This window comes from Notothenia rossii (assembly GCF_949606895.1).
Source record: "Notothenia rossii genome assembly, chromosome: 5".
NCBI lineage: Eukaryota > Metazoa > Chordata > Actinopteri > Perciformes > Nototheniidae > Notothenia > Notothenia rossii.
This window is the reverse complement of record NC_136903.1, coordinates 35,535,106-35,548,039: the sequence shown is the minus strand read 5'-3', so window position 1 is coordinate 35,548,039 and position 12,934 is coordinate 35,535,106. Positions and strand designations below refer to the sequence as shown.

Sequence of the window (12,934 nt, the reverse complement as noted above, 5' to 3'; positions counted from 1 at the left end):
AAATAAAGGACATTTGGAAAAAAAGACTGTTTGTCCATTATCATTGTTACACTTTAACAATGCCCAATCCCTTGAACAGTAAAGCAGTACACTCCGAATAGTTCTTATACAATGTTTTTATTTTGTACAGAGTGTAAAATGAATGGAATTCTGTTGCTCTGAAACGGTTTTTGATCCTGACTGAAAATGCATGTCTAAAAACACTTCCATTAATTTCTCTTCCAATTATAAGTCAAAAGAAAAATGTCTAATCATCAGGGTTCCTGCAGGTTTCGCCAACTCAAATGTAAGACTTTTTAAGACCACTTTGAATAGAATTTAAGACCTATTTCACGGCAAGAAAGTATGAAGGAAAATTGCTATGAAAGAAGAAATACGTCCCATAATTAATTAACATAAGAACAATGACTGAACATAACAGCACAGAACTGTGTTCGCCAAAAAGTGTGTATGTGTGTCTGTCTCTGTGTGCTTGTGTGTGTGTTCGGGCTGTGCAATTAATCGTATTTTAATCGCAACTATGATTTTGGCCTGCCACAATTACAAAAACAACGGAATCGAAAAAAACAATTATTTAGCTTTGCTAGGTTGTGACAGGGACGACATATTTAATCTAATTAATTTGAGTCTAATTTATATTTATTTATTATATTTATATATGTTTAGTAGCTTGTGGAAGTGCGCTCCAAAATATTTGTTGATCTTCTTTATTGGTATTTATTATTTTGATATTATTTATTTAAATATATAATTTATCTAATTAATTTTTGTATTGCTTTTTCAGTTGAATTATACGTTCAGGGTAATCAACAGTTAAAAAGATAATGTTCAAATTATTATTTGTTTTAAAGTTCAATAAATGGATGTTTTCAAAGTCAATGAATAATCGTATTTCATAATCGTGACATCAATTATTGACCAAAAATAATCGTGATTATGATTTTTGCCATAATCGAGGTGTGTGTGTGTGTGTGTGTGTGTGTGTGTGTGTGTGTGTGTGTGTGTGTGTGTGTGTGTGTGTGTGTGTGTGTGTGTGTGTGTGTGTGTGTGTGTGTGTGTGTGTGTCAAGAGCTATATTCAGAGCTCTGCTGCCTTGGCTACAATCTTTCATCATTGCTGTTGTATGACTGGTGTTTAACTACGGTATTTAGCGTCTACTGCACCTCCACTTTTAGGGTTGACGTAGAGTAAGCTGTAATCAATACTCTAAAACATACAGAAAATGCTTCACGGCTGGTTTGGTTTCCGGTCATTCCGGATGTTGTCACATGCTACTCTCGTCTGTAAACAACAGTGTATTCAAATAAACTGTACTTTCATTTAATATTCAGCATGGTAGTATCTCGACATCTATAGTTGTAGTGTTAAATCAGTAGGTTTCGGTTTTCACCACACCACGTCATTTCGCTTCTCAATTCACCTCTTTAGGAAATGGTATATTAGCCACATGCTAAATGCTAACCGGAGATGAAGGATTTTCAGAATAAAAACTTAACTGCTTGTGCACAAGAATTTCTGTTTTTTCAGTATAAAAGAGCGTTTAAACTGACGGTATGTTTAAGCTACATTATACCATCAAAACATTGATTTTAATTTCTAACAGCCTTAAATTCAGATTATCAAATTTAAGACTTTTTAAGACCCCGCGGGAACCCTGAATCATGCGATTGAGATTAACTTAATCAAGCATAAGCTATGTAAATATAAAATGATTAACTTTCCATCATTGCCAAATAACTGAAATCTATAATTGTTAAATGTGTAACAACTATCGGTGCTCAATTAAGTTCTCAATGTATTGGAAAGTATTGAGATATATGTCCACTCCGAAACATTCAGATTCTTCCAATGGATCAATGTTGTCTTGGAGTTGCATAATTTCAAGGTCTGAGAGAGGGAAGTTCAGCGTAGGGACATTGACCCCGGTATGATGCTCATTTGTGTATCGACTCTCTTCCCATTGAATCTCTGGTATGAGTAAACCCTAAAAAAGACAAAGTGAGTGTACAAATATTAAAGCAAGCACTGTGCCATTACTGCTTCTTATTACAAAACATGTGATCAGGTGAAATAAAGAGGGTATGCAATTGTTCTATAATAATACAAAATGGAGTGATTGTGGAATAATGTTAAGGTAATAGTGTAATATTATAGAAAAGTGTTCTTGCTTGCTCCCAGCAGAGGTTCTTTTAATCCAAGAAGGGGAGTTAGATTATGAATCAGATAACTTATTATACTGTTTGGGTTTTTATTGATCGATAATAAACAAGAGATATTGATGGTTTTGAAAATTCCTAATTTACCTCAGGCTCAGGATCTGCAACAGGATTCAGGTGCTGGCCCACCTGCCACAACTGATTGGGTGTCAGATTTTGCTCTGTTCTGATGGGATGGTTGGCCCAGGCCTCACTGAACACATCCAGGTTGGCTTGGATGCGTGGCAAGAAAACGTAGTGGCAGCAGAAGATGTGCAGGACGTTACTGATGTCAAGCAGGTGTTGTTCCTCAAGAGAGTGCAGGGTGTTGTAAAAGACACCCGTAACACTCATGAACACATCATGCCAGAGGCGTTCAATTCTGTGTTAGAAGAAAACACAAAAAAAATTTAAATTAAAAGAAAATCCAAACTGTTCACTATGAAAAATGTAAAGTCTCCTAGTCATTGAATCAATGGCAATGTCTCAAACTGAAAATTGCATTTATTTAAAAAAAAAATCAACTGACTTGACAGGAGAGTAAAGACATAACATTAAGTGAGTTTTCAAAGTTTTCAAATGTTTGCTTGGCTGGTAAATTTCTGTGAAAATTGTCATTTTCTTCTTTGTGAAGGAATGGTCTCAACATGTGCTTATGAAGGTTTGTTAAATGGAATATTAAGAAGAAGAAATATGCTCATAAGCTTACAAAATTAGGTTTAACTCACCGTTGATTGTGTACGCTTTTCCCTGCAATGAAGCTGTTACTGTCAGTTCCACGAATTGAGAACATTAATTTTGCTACTCCCACATTTTCTCCACCATGATCTCCTCTCACTCTGGAAAATAAATCAAATAATTATGCATAGTTAAAATCTACGTATTTGAAGGTCCAAAAAACGAGGGGTACAATTCCATAATGATCTACATCCATAATGTGATCACAAATGGCTCTCTGGAAATAAATATTTGAGATATCTTGACAGGTCCTTAACTGTAACCCTTAAGAGTTCTCTTTCACTTTATTAAACCTCGAGTTATCTTCCACACCTGAATGAGGGATGGTTCACATCAGCTTGTGAATAGATTATATTTTCATATTTCTGTAGATTACATGAATCTCAGCTGAGGGATAGGAAAATCTGACATGTAGCTTATATATTGTCATATGTGAGGGGCTCACATAGAATTAACAATTGATATGGCTGTGTCCGACAGCACTTTTGTGGCCTAGAAAGGTACCGTTTATAATGGCAATTGTTTTAACTTATATGTTCAGATTGCCTCTTTGAACTAACAGTAAAGCACGACAATATTTGCAATGAATGAGACCCATCAAAAGTAAAGTGGTCGTCACTGATGCAGCCATTGGAGGGGAACATCTACATTAGATGGAAAGGTCCGCAATTACACTAATGATTACATATGAAATAATGTGAATACCTCAGAGGAAACCCGTGCTCATTCGCAGCTTCATTGAAGAAACACAAGTGGGTGTCAGCCCGGTTGTTGTCTGCTATCTTCAAGTACATAATCTACACATACAAGTACACATAAAACAACATATTAGTACCTTGATGAATCAGTTTAAGTTGAAACGTCTGTCAAATGACAATGTGCAGTATTAAGAGAACAACGCACAACAGAATTATTCAATGTATAACAGAATATCATGATAGCTCAGGCAAGCTTCTTGACATATATTGTGCGGTTACTAGTATAAGTGTTTTAATTATTTCACAAGTTCTTCAAAGTATTTATTTTGTAATTAAGTAAATGCATATTGTTTGATCTGAATCACTTAAAATATAAGGTGACTTTAGAAGTCCAAATCGTCTGTTTGGTAAGAGGCGATATGTAATTAACTATAGATTAGATTGTGTAACTAAAGATCACCACCTGTTGGTACAGAAAATAAACTGAAGCTTAGAAAAGTAAAACCATCACATGATGTTCGGCAACATTTTGCAGTTGTTGGTTCTTGACAATAGAATAGTCTTACCTTCCTTGAATAGCCATATATTCCCCCAAAGATAACAAAGTTGTACCTGTTTTAAAAAAAAAAGGAAAAGATAAGAATGAACCCCTAAACACAAAATCTGTTGATGTTTTGTGAAGTCAATGATAGACAATGATATGATTACATACACAAGATATATACAACTAGACATTAAAAATAATAAAATGAACAGATTACATACAGACAGCATGCAGACAAACCTGATGAGCTTGTGGTTGGTGTCAATGTGCACCATGCACTTAGGGTAAGGAACTGTGTATGTTCTCCTCACCACACATCCCATCCGGGTCATCCTGGCGAGCACACCAACACTGTCCACACGATGCATGGATGCATACACCCGTTCCCATTGCACTCTGTGTCCCTTTGCGAGTAGAGCACCTCGGACTACACTGTAGCCAGCATCTGGCATTGCACTTTTTATTGTAGTGATCAATGAATCCAATTCGTCATCAGTGCAGCCACTATATGAAGCAGATATAGAAATGTCATTTTCGGTCATCCGCCTAAATAGCGTTGCTCTAGACCAGGGGTCTGCAACCTTTTAGACCAAAAGAGCCATTTTGCTCCTTTTTCCCCCAACATTTTTTGTCTGGAGCCGCAAAACATATTTCATAGCTTGATAGCTAATAAAGTTGTATTTATTGTTATATCAGACAAAAACTACAGTTTCTTTGCATTTATTAGGCTATTTATTACATTATATAAAACTGTTAACCTCTAATAAGAAACAAAGAACTCCTATAAGGAGAATTACAAATAATACACAGGCCTACTTTAAAATAAATTAAACACAGCACTTGGGGAGTCCTCTGAACATTTGAAGGAAAAAAAAATATTATTAAAATGAGCCCACTTTGAAATAAATAAAACATATAGCTGCACCCTAAAAAGAGTTAAAGGTAGGGTAGGTAAGAAAGGAGAAACCAGCTCGAGTGCGCTAGAATTTGAAAATACACAACCGGAAAAAATAGGCCTCTTCCTTCGAGAAGCCCCTCACTGCAGTGCGCAGTACCACACGCCTCTCCTTCTCAACCTCAAGATCGCCCCTCCTTCTCAACCTTTGAGACACGTGACGGGACGGCCCCTCCTTCTCAACCTTTGAGGCACGTGACGAGCTTCACTGATGACGCGTTGCATCCTGTTTCCGGGGTAGCAGTTCTCTTCCCTCCCTTCAATCTAACCCTTCCCTTCCCCCCATCCTAACCCTAACCACTCCCTACCTTTTTACCTAATCCTAATCTTCCTTCCTCCCTCCCAAACCTAAACCCCAAAACCTCTCCTACTGTAAGAAATTAAAATCAATGTTGATATGACGTAATTTAAATTAAATACAGGGTTTTAATATAAAGCAGTTTAATTCTGAAAAAACCGGAAGTTCACACTAACTATTAACTTAACACTTTTATTCTGAAAATTCTTCATTTCCGGTTAGCATTAGCATATGGCTAACGTTTTTGAAAACCGTGAATTGAAGGTGAAATGACATGTGATGTTGCACAGTAAACACACTGGGATTAACACTCATTTATTGACGCTGAAATAACGTTTATCAGGGAATGTTTAAATAACCACAGACATCAGAATTATATATATATTAATAATATAAGATATAATATGTTACTTTTGTGACTGGGTAAGTACACAACACGGGAGTCGGGACGTCACGTGCCTCAAAGGTTGAGAAGGAGGGGCGTCCCGTCACGTGTCTCAAAGGTTGAGAAGGAGGGGCGTCCCGTCACGTGCTCAAAGGTTGAGAAGGAGGGGCGATCTTGAGGTTGAGAAGGAGGGGCCTGTGGTACTGCGCACTGCAGTGAGGGGTACTACGCCCTTTAAGCCCTCTGCTCTGGCTCCCTTGAGTTTAGACAAAAATAAGAAGGAAATAAAATAAAAGTACTTGTAGGACTATTTATATTTTTGTTACACGGTTGAAAATGTTTCGTATCTTGTATTTTGAGGTGATACTCTGACACATAAATAAAAAACAAAACGGTTTTAATTAGGTCAAATAAAATATGCGTCACATCCCGCTACGGTCCCGCGCGAGCGCCTTTTCTTGGAGGCACTCGCGCGGGGACCCCCGGCTCGATGAGCAAACTATGGATAAATCAAAGAAAAGTAGCGGAGGAACACAGGATTTAATTCTGTGTGGACAGAGTTATATGCTTTCACAGCAAACGATGCTGGTTTACCGGTATGTTTGATATCTAGAGAGAAGTTGTCAAAGGTGCTGCAGCCTTTACAGATGTAGCACTGAATTTCGGACTCCAGCTTATAGCTTCCTGCCTACTACCTGCCAAATACCAGTATAGAGGAATGTTAAGCCCTCCCACTATTTTCTAAGAGGGCGTTGCCAGATTTTCAATTTCAGGTTTTAATCAGGAGATGGCGCTTCATTCACAAATACAGAAAGACAAGTTTCATGGACTTTCGGTTGTGTTTTGAAGAGCATTTGAACACATCAATATTTTAGATCAACTAAAGTATATCTAATCTTGTAATTCAATAATATATAGTCTTTATATATTACATAATTATAATGTAAATGTTTACATTACACTTCTTTATTTCTTATGCTCATACTTTAACCTTTACAATCGTTTGCTTTAATATGCAGTATATTTTTGTGTTTGCTTCCTCCTGCTCCCTTTCGGACACATACTGTATGATTTATTATTAATATGAAGATATTATTAAGATAAGATAAGATGTTACTTTATTGATTGAACATTTTAGTTTAGAATGTGCTGTCCCACGGTAATTCAGAAGGCTCACAGGTCACATTCCGACCATTATTTAAAACAATAGGTGCTTTCACACCGTCTACAGTTTGATTTGTATAGAGGGAGCTATGTCAGTTTTCGAATTACCCATTTGCTTTCGGGGAGCCCTATTTTTCAGAGCACATCCTGCTACTAAATATGTCACACGCACGCTCTGTTGACTGGCGCAGCAGCGCGGATGCGATCAATTGCTATAAAAAAACTCTTCTACTAATACAGACGGTGTCACTATGCTGGCGGATGTGGCCGTTGTTGAAGCGTCTTCAGGCTCCGCATCGGCAGGCCTCTCCCTCGGTGTGGAGCTGTCAAGCTCGACCCTAACGCCGCTTACAGCCGGACAACTAAAAGTTGTTTTCCGTTCACGTTTTCATTTTTAGACTCCTTCGCTTCTTTGCTTGTGAATCCAAAAGCTGTGACGCTTGGCTGTTTTCGTTTTGCCATATTTTTTTATTACACAGCCAGAGTTTAAAAAATATCAATATGAAGATTTCAAATACCACGCCGGCATCACCGCCATAACCATAGCAACGTAAGTAAGAATGCAGCGCCGCCACGTACAGATGGCAACACCCAGACATATTCACAAATATAAAACAAATATTCAGAAACTGTAATGAACAATAACTATTATTTATTTCAAGAACTGTTATTTACAGAAACTCAACATTTCTAATCTGTGTGACACAAATATGCATGATTGTTTTGGGCTCCCCCTATTTATCTCAAAGTCAGCCTTCAGGGGAGCTCCCTCCCTCTTCGGGGGAGCCAAGCTCCCCCTAGCTCCCCCCCATTTCGAACAGTGTCTGTGGCTGAATGGCCAGCGATTAGGTGCGGCGCATTTATCATAGGTGATCAGAGCTAACTGCCTGCCGTCAGATTTCATTTAAAAAATAGATCTGATTTTAAGACTATTTCTGCGCTCATAAAGAATGATAAAAATAAGAATAATGCGTATTGAACTGGTTTCATTAATTAGTGAGTTTATTTAACACTAGAACCGCCAATCGGGTCAATTTGTGTGATGTGTGTTGTGTGTGTGCAATGTAACTTTTTTTTTTCTAACTTTTTTTCAATAAAATATTAAAGTCTCCCAGTCCGTGACTTTTCCTGAAAGTGTGTTATGTAGCACCCTATGTTGTTAAAAATTGCATTCTAATAGCGGGATTTGACGGGTTTAGGTAGGCCTATACAAAAACCTCTGGCGGTTCTAGTGTTAAGGTAATTAGGTACAGTAGAAGCCCTTTTTTATCAGTAACGAATTTAGCAGTTGAACATAAAAGTCAACTAACTGAGGGTCACTTGCAATTACAGTGTTGTGTCTAACTGTAAGCTTGTCACTCAGAGTAACCTACCGTTAATTGAGCTGTTGGAGAAGAAAGATCAAGGGGGGAGGGGGGGAGAGAGCTGTGGTTGATGGGCCATTAGTTGTGTAAATACACATTCAGACTGTTTAAAAAACTGTAACAACGGACTATTTTTCTTAGCGGATGCATGTCAATTTAAATCAATACATAGCCTACAACTATTTTTTAAATCAATACATACAACTATTTTTTAAATCAATAAAAACATTTTCTAAATTCCTAAAAGCATTTCAATTAATATTGGGATTCATGTCGTTACTTTGTTGAGAATGTGGCCGTGTAATAAGCGGGATAATTTGCAGCGACTTGTTCCTTATGGGGAAATTAACAACCGTCATGTGTGTGTGTAGTAGAGGTGTGTGTGGTTAAAACACTTTCATGAAGTGAAGGAATTTCCTTCCATAAAACAGCTGTGGGCAGCAGTGAGTGTCACGGACATGAATTCATAGATCAAGGCAGACTGGTGCACACACTCTCCTGTCCTGCCAGGCGAAACGCCCGTTCTAAGCCGTGTCCCTCACTCCTCCTCACATCCCAAGCATCCCCGAAAAGTGTAATATGTTGTTACATCTCAGATGTTATGTTTCAGTTGTGCTCTGTCTATGTTCAGTGATGCAAACTTGTCACCTTTCGGCGAAATTCGCCGTTTTGAATCCAAAATAAGTCGTTTGTGTGATTCATGTAGATCTGCAATACAAATATTTTTGGGGTATGGGGGGGCTGGGACCCGGAGTAATCTGCGGCCGTGAGCTGTTATGTGCCATCATGACACGCATGGTGTTCTTTTTTTATATATTATAATGAAGTACGAGCTGTGTGCTCGAGTCTTCCTGCCTGTCGGCTCTGCTCATGGATGTATAATAAGGCTCTGCTGCTCCGAGATGATGGTCTAGCTTCAGCAGCTATATTACCTACGGGTGCGTTCGTTAATATTAACTGTGCGTCTGGAGTCACTGTGGCACAGACTGGACCGCTGGTGAACAGCTGTTAGAACGGGCTGTTCAGGTGTTCAGAGCAGAGCTCCCTGTCGGAGCGGCAGAGCGTGATGTGAACTGAAAAGTTTTTCTGTGGCAATATTATTGAAGGAATCGTTGAGCTAGCTAGCTAGCATACATTGTCACTATCTGCTAACGTTAGCTTTAGCCTTCTATTTCTAATAGTTTTTTTCCTAGGCTATAAACAGAGGTGGTATAAGTATATATATATTGTACTTGAGTAAAAGTAGAAGTACTCAGATCTTGTACTTGAGTAAAAGTAGAAGTACTCAGGTCTTGTACTTGAGTAAAAGTAGAAGTACTCAGATCTTGTACTTGAGTAAAAGTAGAAGCACACAGATCTTGTACTAGAGTAAAAGTAGAAGTACTCAAATCTTGTACTTGAGTAAAAGTAGAAGCACACAGATCTTGGACTAGAGTAAAAGTAGAAGTACTCAAATCTTGTACTTGAGTAAAAGTAGAAGCACTCAGATCTTGTACTTGAGTAAAAGTAGAAGCACACATATCTTGTACTAGAGTAAAAGTAGAAGTACTCAGGTCTTGTACTTGAGTAAAAGTAGAAGTACTCAGATCTTGTAATTGAGTAAAAGTAATAGTCCCAGAGTGTAGGAATACTCTGTTACAGTAAAAGTCCTGCATTCAAAATGTTCCTCAATTAAAAGTAGAAAAGTATTATCATCAAAATATAGTGAAAGTAGCGACAGTAAAAGTAGTCATTGTGCAGATTGGTCCATTTCAGAATAATATATATGATATGTTTTATAATGATTGATCATGAAAGTGTTCTCAAAGCTGGTAAAGGTGCAGCTAGTTTGAATGACTTTGTATACTGCAGGGTAGCTTGTGGATTTACTCCAGGTGGAACTAAAGTCTGATTTAACACTTGATTATATTTCACTTAATTAATCCAGATCTGTGAAGTAACTAAAGGTATTAAATACATGTAGTGGAGTCAAAGTACACCATGTACCTCTGAACTGTAGTGGAGTAGAAGAACAAAGTAGCAAAACATTGAAATACTTAAATAAAGTACAAGTATCTCAAAATCGTGCCCAAGTATAGTACTTGTTGAGTTTATGAACTTAGTTACTTTACACCATGTGGCTATAAAGATAAAAAGACTTAAGCCTTGCACAGAGGCATGAAAATACATTTTCAAAATGCTCAACAGTGCTGCCAAAATTATAAACTGACTGCTACACAATTTAAAATAAAATGCTTTTATATATTTCTATTAGATGTGACTCTTTGGCGTGTCTGTTATTATTAACACTGCTGCTTTAGTTGTTCTGACTGCTAAAATCCTCTGTCATTCCGTGGGGTGGGGGAGCCGGGGGCTCGGATCCTTGTCACCTTTTTCATACCTGATGAGTTTGCATCCCTGTAGGTTAAAAAGCCTCAGTCACCTTAATTCATGTAGTAAAAACATCTCAGGTCAGTAACACTCAAAGCTAAATGTGCAATACCATGTTCAGCTATTACTATTTATAATGTTATTGTTGTTACATCAGAAGATGTACATATTGAAATGATTTCTTAACTTACAGTAGGCTATTTTTTACAATGTGTGTTGGAAGGATTTATTAAATTACAATGAATATTGTCATTGTTGAAGGCTTTTAGTGAAGGGTGAATTATAAGCCTGAATTACATAACATTTTATACCTAAAAACATAAAAGCCACAATAAATAAATCACAATTATTCTAGTTATTTTTACCTCCCGTATTGCTTTCAACCCACCAGCTTTTATGGTGTTGTTACGTCACTAACTGTAAACTTGTCACATACAGTCTATGGTCACTCAGAGTAACCTACTGTTAATTTAGCTGATGGAGAAGAAAGATCAGGGGGGGAGGGGGGGAGAGAGCTGTGGTTGATGGGCCATTAGTTGTGTAAATACACAGCTGAGAGCTGCCGTTTCATTCAGACTGTTTAAAAAACTGTAACAACGGATTATTTTTCTTAGCGGATGCATGTCAATTTAAATCAATACATACAACTATTTTTTAAATCAATAAAAATATTTTCTAAATCCATAAAAGCATTTAAATTAATATTGGGAGTCATGTCGTTACTTTGTTGAGAATGTGGCCATGTAATAAGCGGGATAATTTGCAGCGACTTGTTCCTTATGGGGAAAATAACACCCTTCATCCAGATGAGGATCCCTCCGCTACACTTTGGGATCCTGATCGACCGACGAAGCTCCATTAAGATATACATATTTTTGGTGAATTACTGAGTTTAGGCACGTTAATAACGTTTTAATGAAGTTGAATACAGTATATTCATATGTGTCAGAGATTTCATGTCAATTCGGCGAACATAAACATAAATGATCGTGGTGAAGATGATGATTAAATTAGGATTAAAAATCGAGAGCCGGGCTGCATTTCCTCCCGTTTGTTTTTTTCGAATAACAACATTATTTTGTTAAATAACAACATGGTGATGTTTTGAAAATGATTACATGTCTCTTATTTAGCACAGTAGTATGATATCCGTGACATATGGATCTTAACAAAGTTCCGCTGTACATCCAGCATACTGTATCTCACTTTATTTCACATGAGCTCCAGTGTGGAACCCCACTGCACCCCCTGGTGGATCAATGATCCATTGCAGCTGGCTTCATTATAATAAATTGTATCTATCACGGGGGCGGTCTCAAGTCAAGCTGGAGGTTTTCCCTTGAGCGAGGGCAGATCACGTACCAATCACGGCCCTCGCGTTTCAAACTGTCTGAAATGAATCGCTACATCTGTACTATCGAGGAACAACACGGGAGAGGAAGACAGCTGACGCTCTTCAGTCATAATTCAATGGGGTATGTAATTTATTTCAGAAAACACTTTTTGTTATATTCCATGGAATGCTCTTAACGTCCCGATAGCAATGAATATATTAAATGCTTTGACAATAAATACATACAAAAATGTATCTCTGGAAGCCGTAGCGCTGTAAAAAGCACGACCAATCATTTTAGCCGACCCGGCTAAAATAACTGGATGGCCTACCTGCCTGTCAGCCTTCCATCTCTGTTCCATCTGTGCACAAACTTATCTCGTGGCTTCATTGATGATGCGCGTTCGTATGTGTTGGAGGAGGGACTCTGTAAGAAAGTCTGAAGGATCGTAGTACCCCTCACTGCAGTGCGCAGTACCACAGGCCCCTCCTTCTCAACCTCAAGATCGCCCCTCGTTCTCAACCTTTGAGCACGTGACGGGACGCCCCTCCTTCTCAACCTTTGAGACACGTGACGGGACGCCCCTCCTTCTCAACCTTTGAGGCACGTGACGTCCCGACTCCCGTGTTGTGTACTTACCCAGTCACAAAAGTAACATATTATTTCTTATATTATTAATATATATATAATTCTGATGTCTGTGGTTATTTAAACATTCCCTGATAAACGTTATTTCAGCGTCAATAATTGAGTGTTAATCCCAGTGTGTTTAGTGTGCAACATCACATGTCATTTCACCTTCAATTCACGGTTTTCAAAACGTTAGCCACATGCTAATGCTAACCGGAAATGAAGAATTTTCAGAATAAAAGTGTTAAGTTAATAGTTA

General features: G+C 37.9%; 1 protein-coding gene across 1 annotated transcript; it reads right to left on the bottom strand.

Moving 5' to 3' along the window:
• Positions 1-192: 192 nt before the first annotated feature.
• On the bottom strand, positions 193-12,417 carry LOC307041085 (uncharacterized protein). The gene is made up of 6 exons (XM_079684422.1): positions 12,377-12,417; positions 4,416-4,679; positions 3,639-3,730; positions 2,924-3,034; positions 2,304-2,577; positions 193-1,984 (listed from the first exon to the last, which is right to left on the bottom strand). The coding sequence occupies exons 3-6, from the start codon at positions 3,725-3,727 to the stop codon at positions 1,769-1,771; spliced, it is 690 nt and encodes a 229-aa protein (XP_079540548.1). The 5' UTR covers positions 3,728-3,730; positions 4,416-4,679; positions 12,377-12,417; the 3' UTR covers positions 193-1,768.
• Positions 12,418-12,934: the final 517 nt, after the last annotated feature.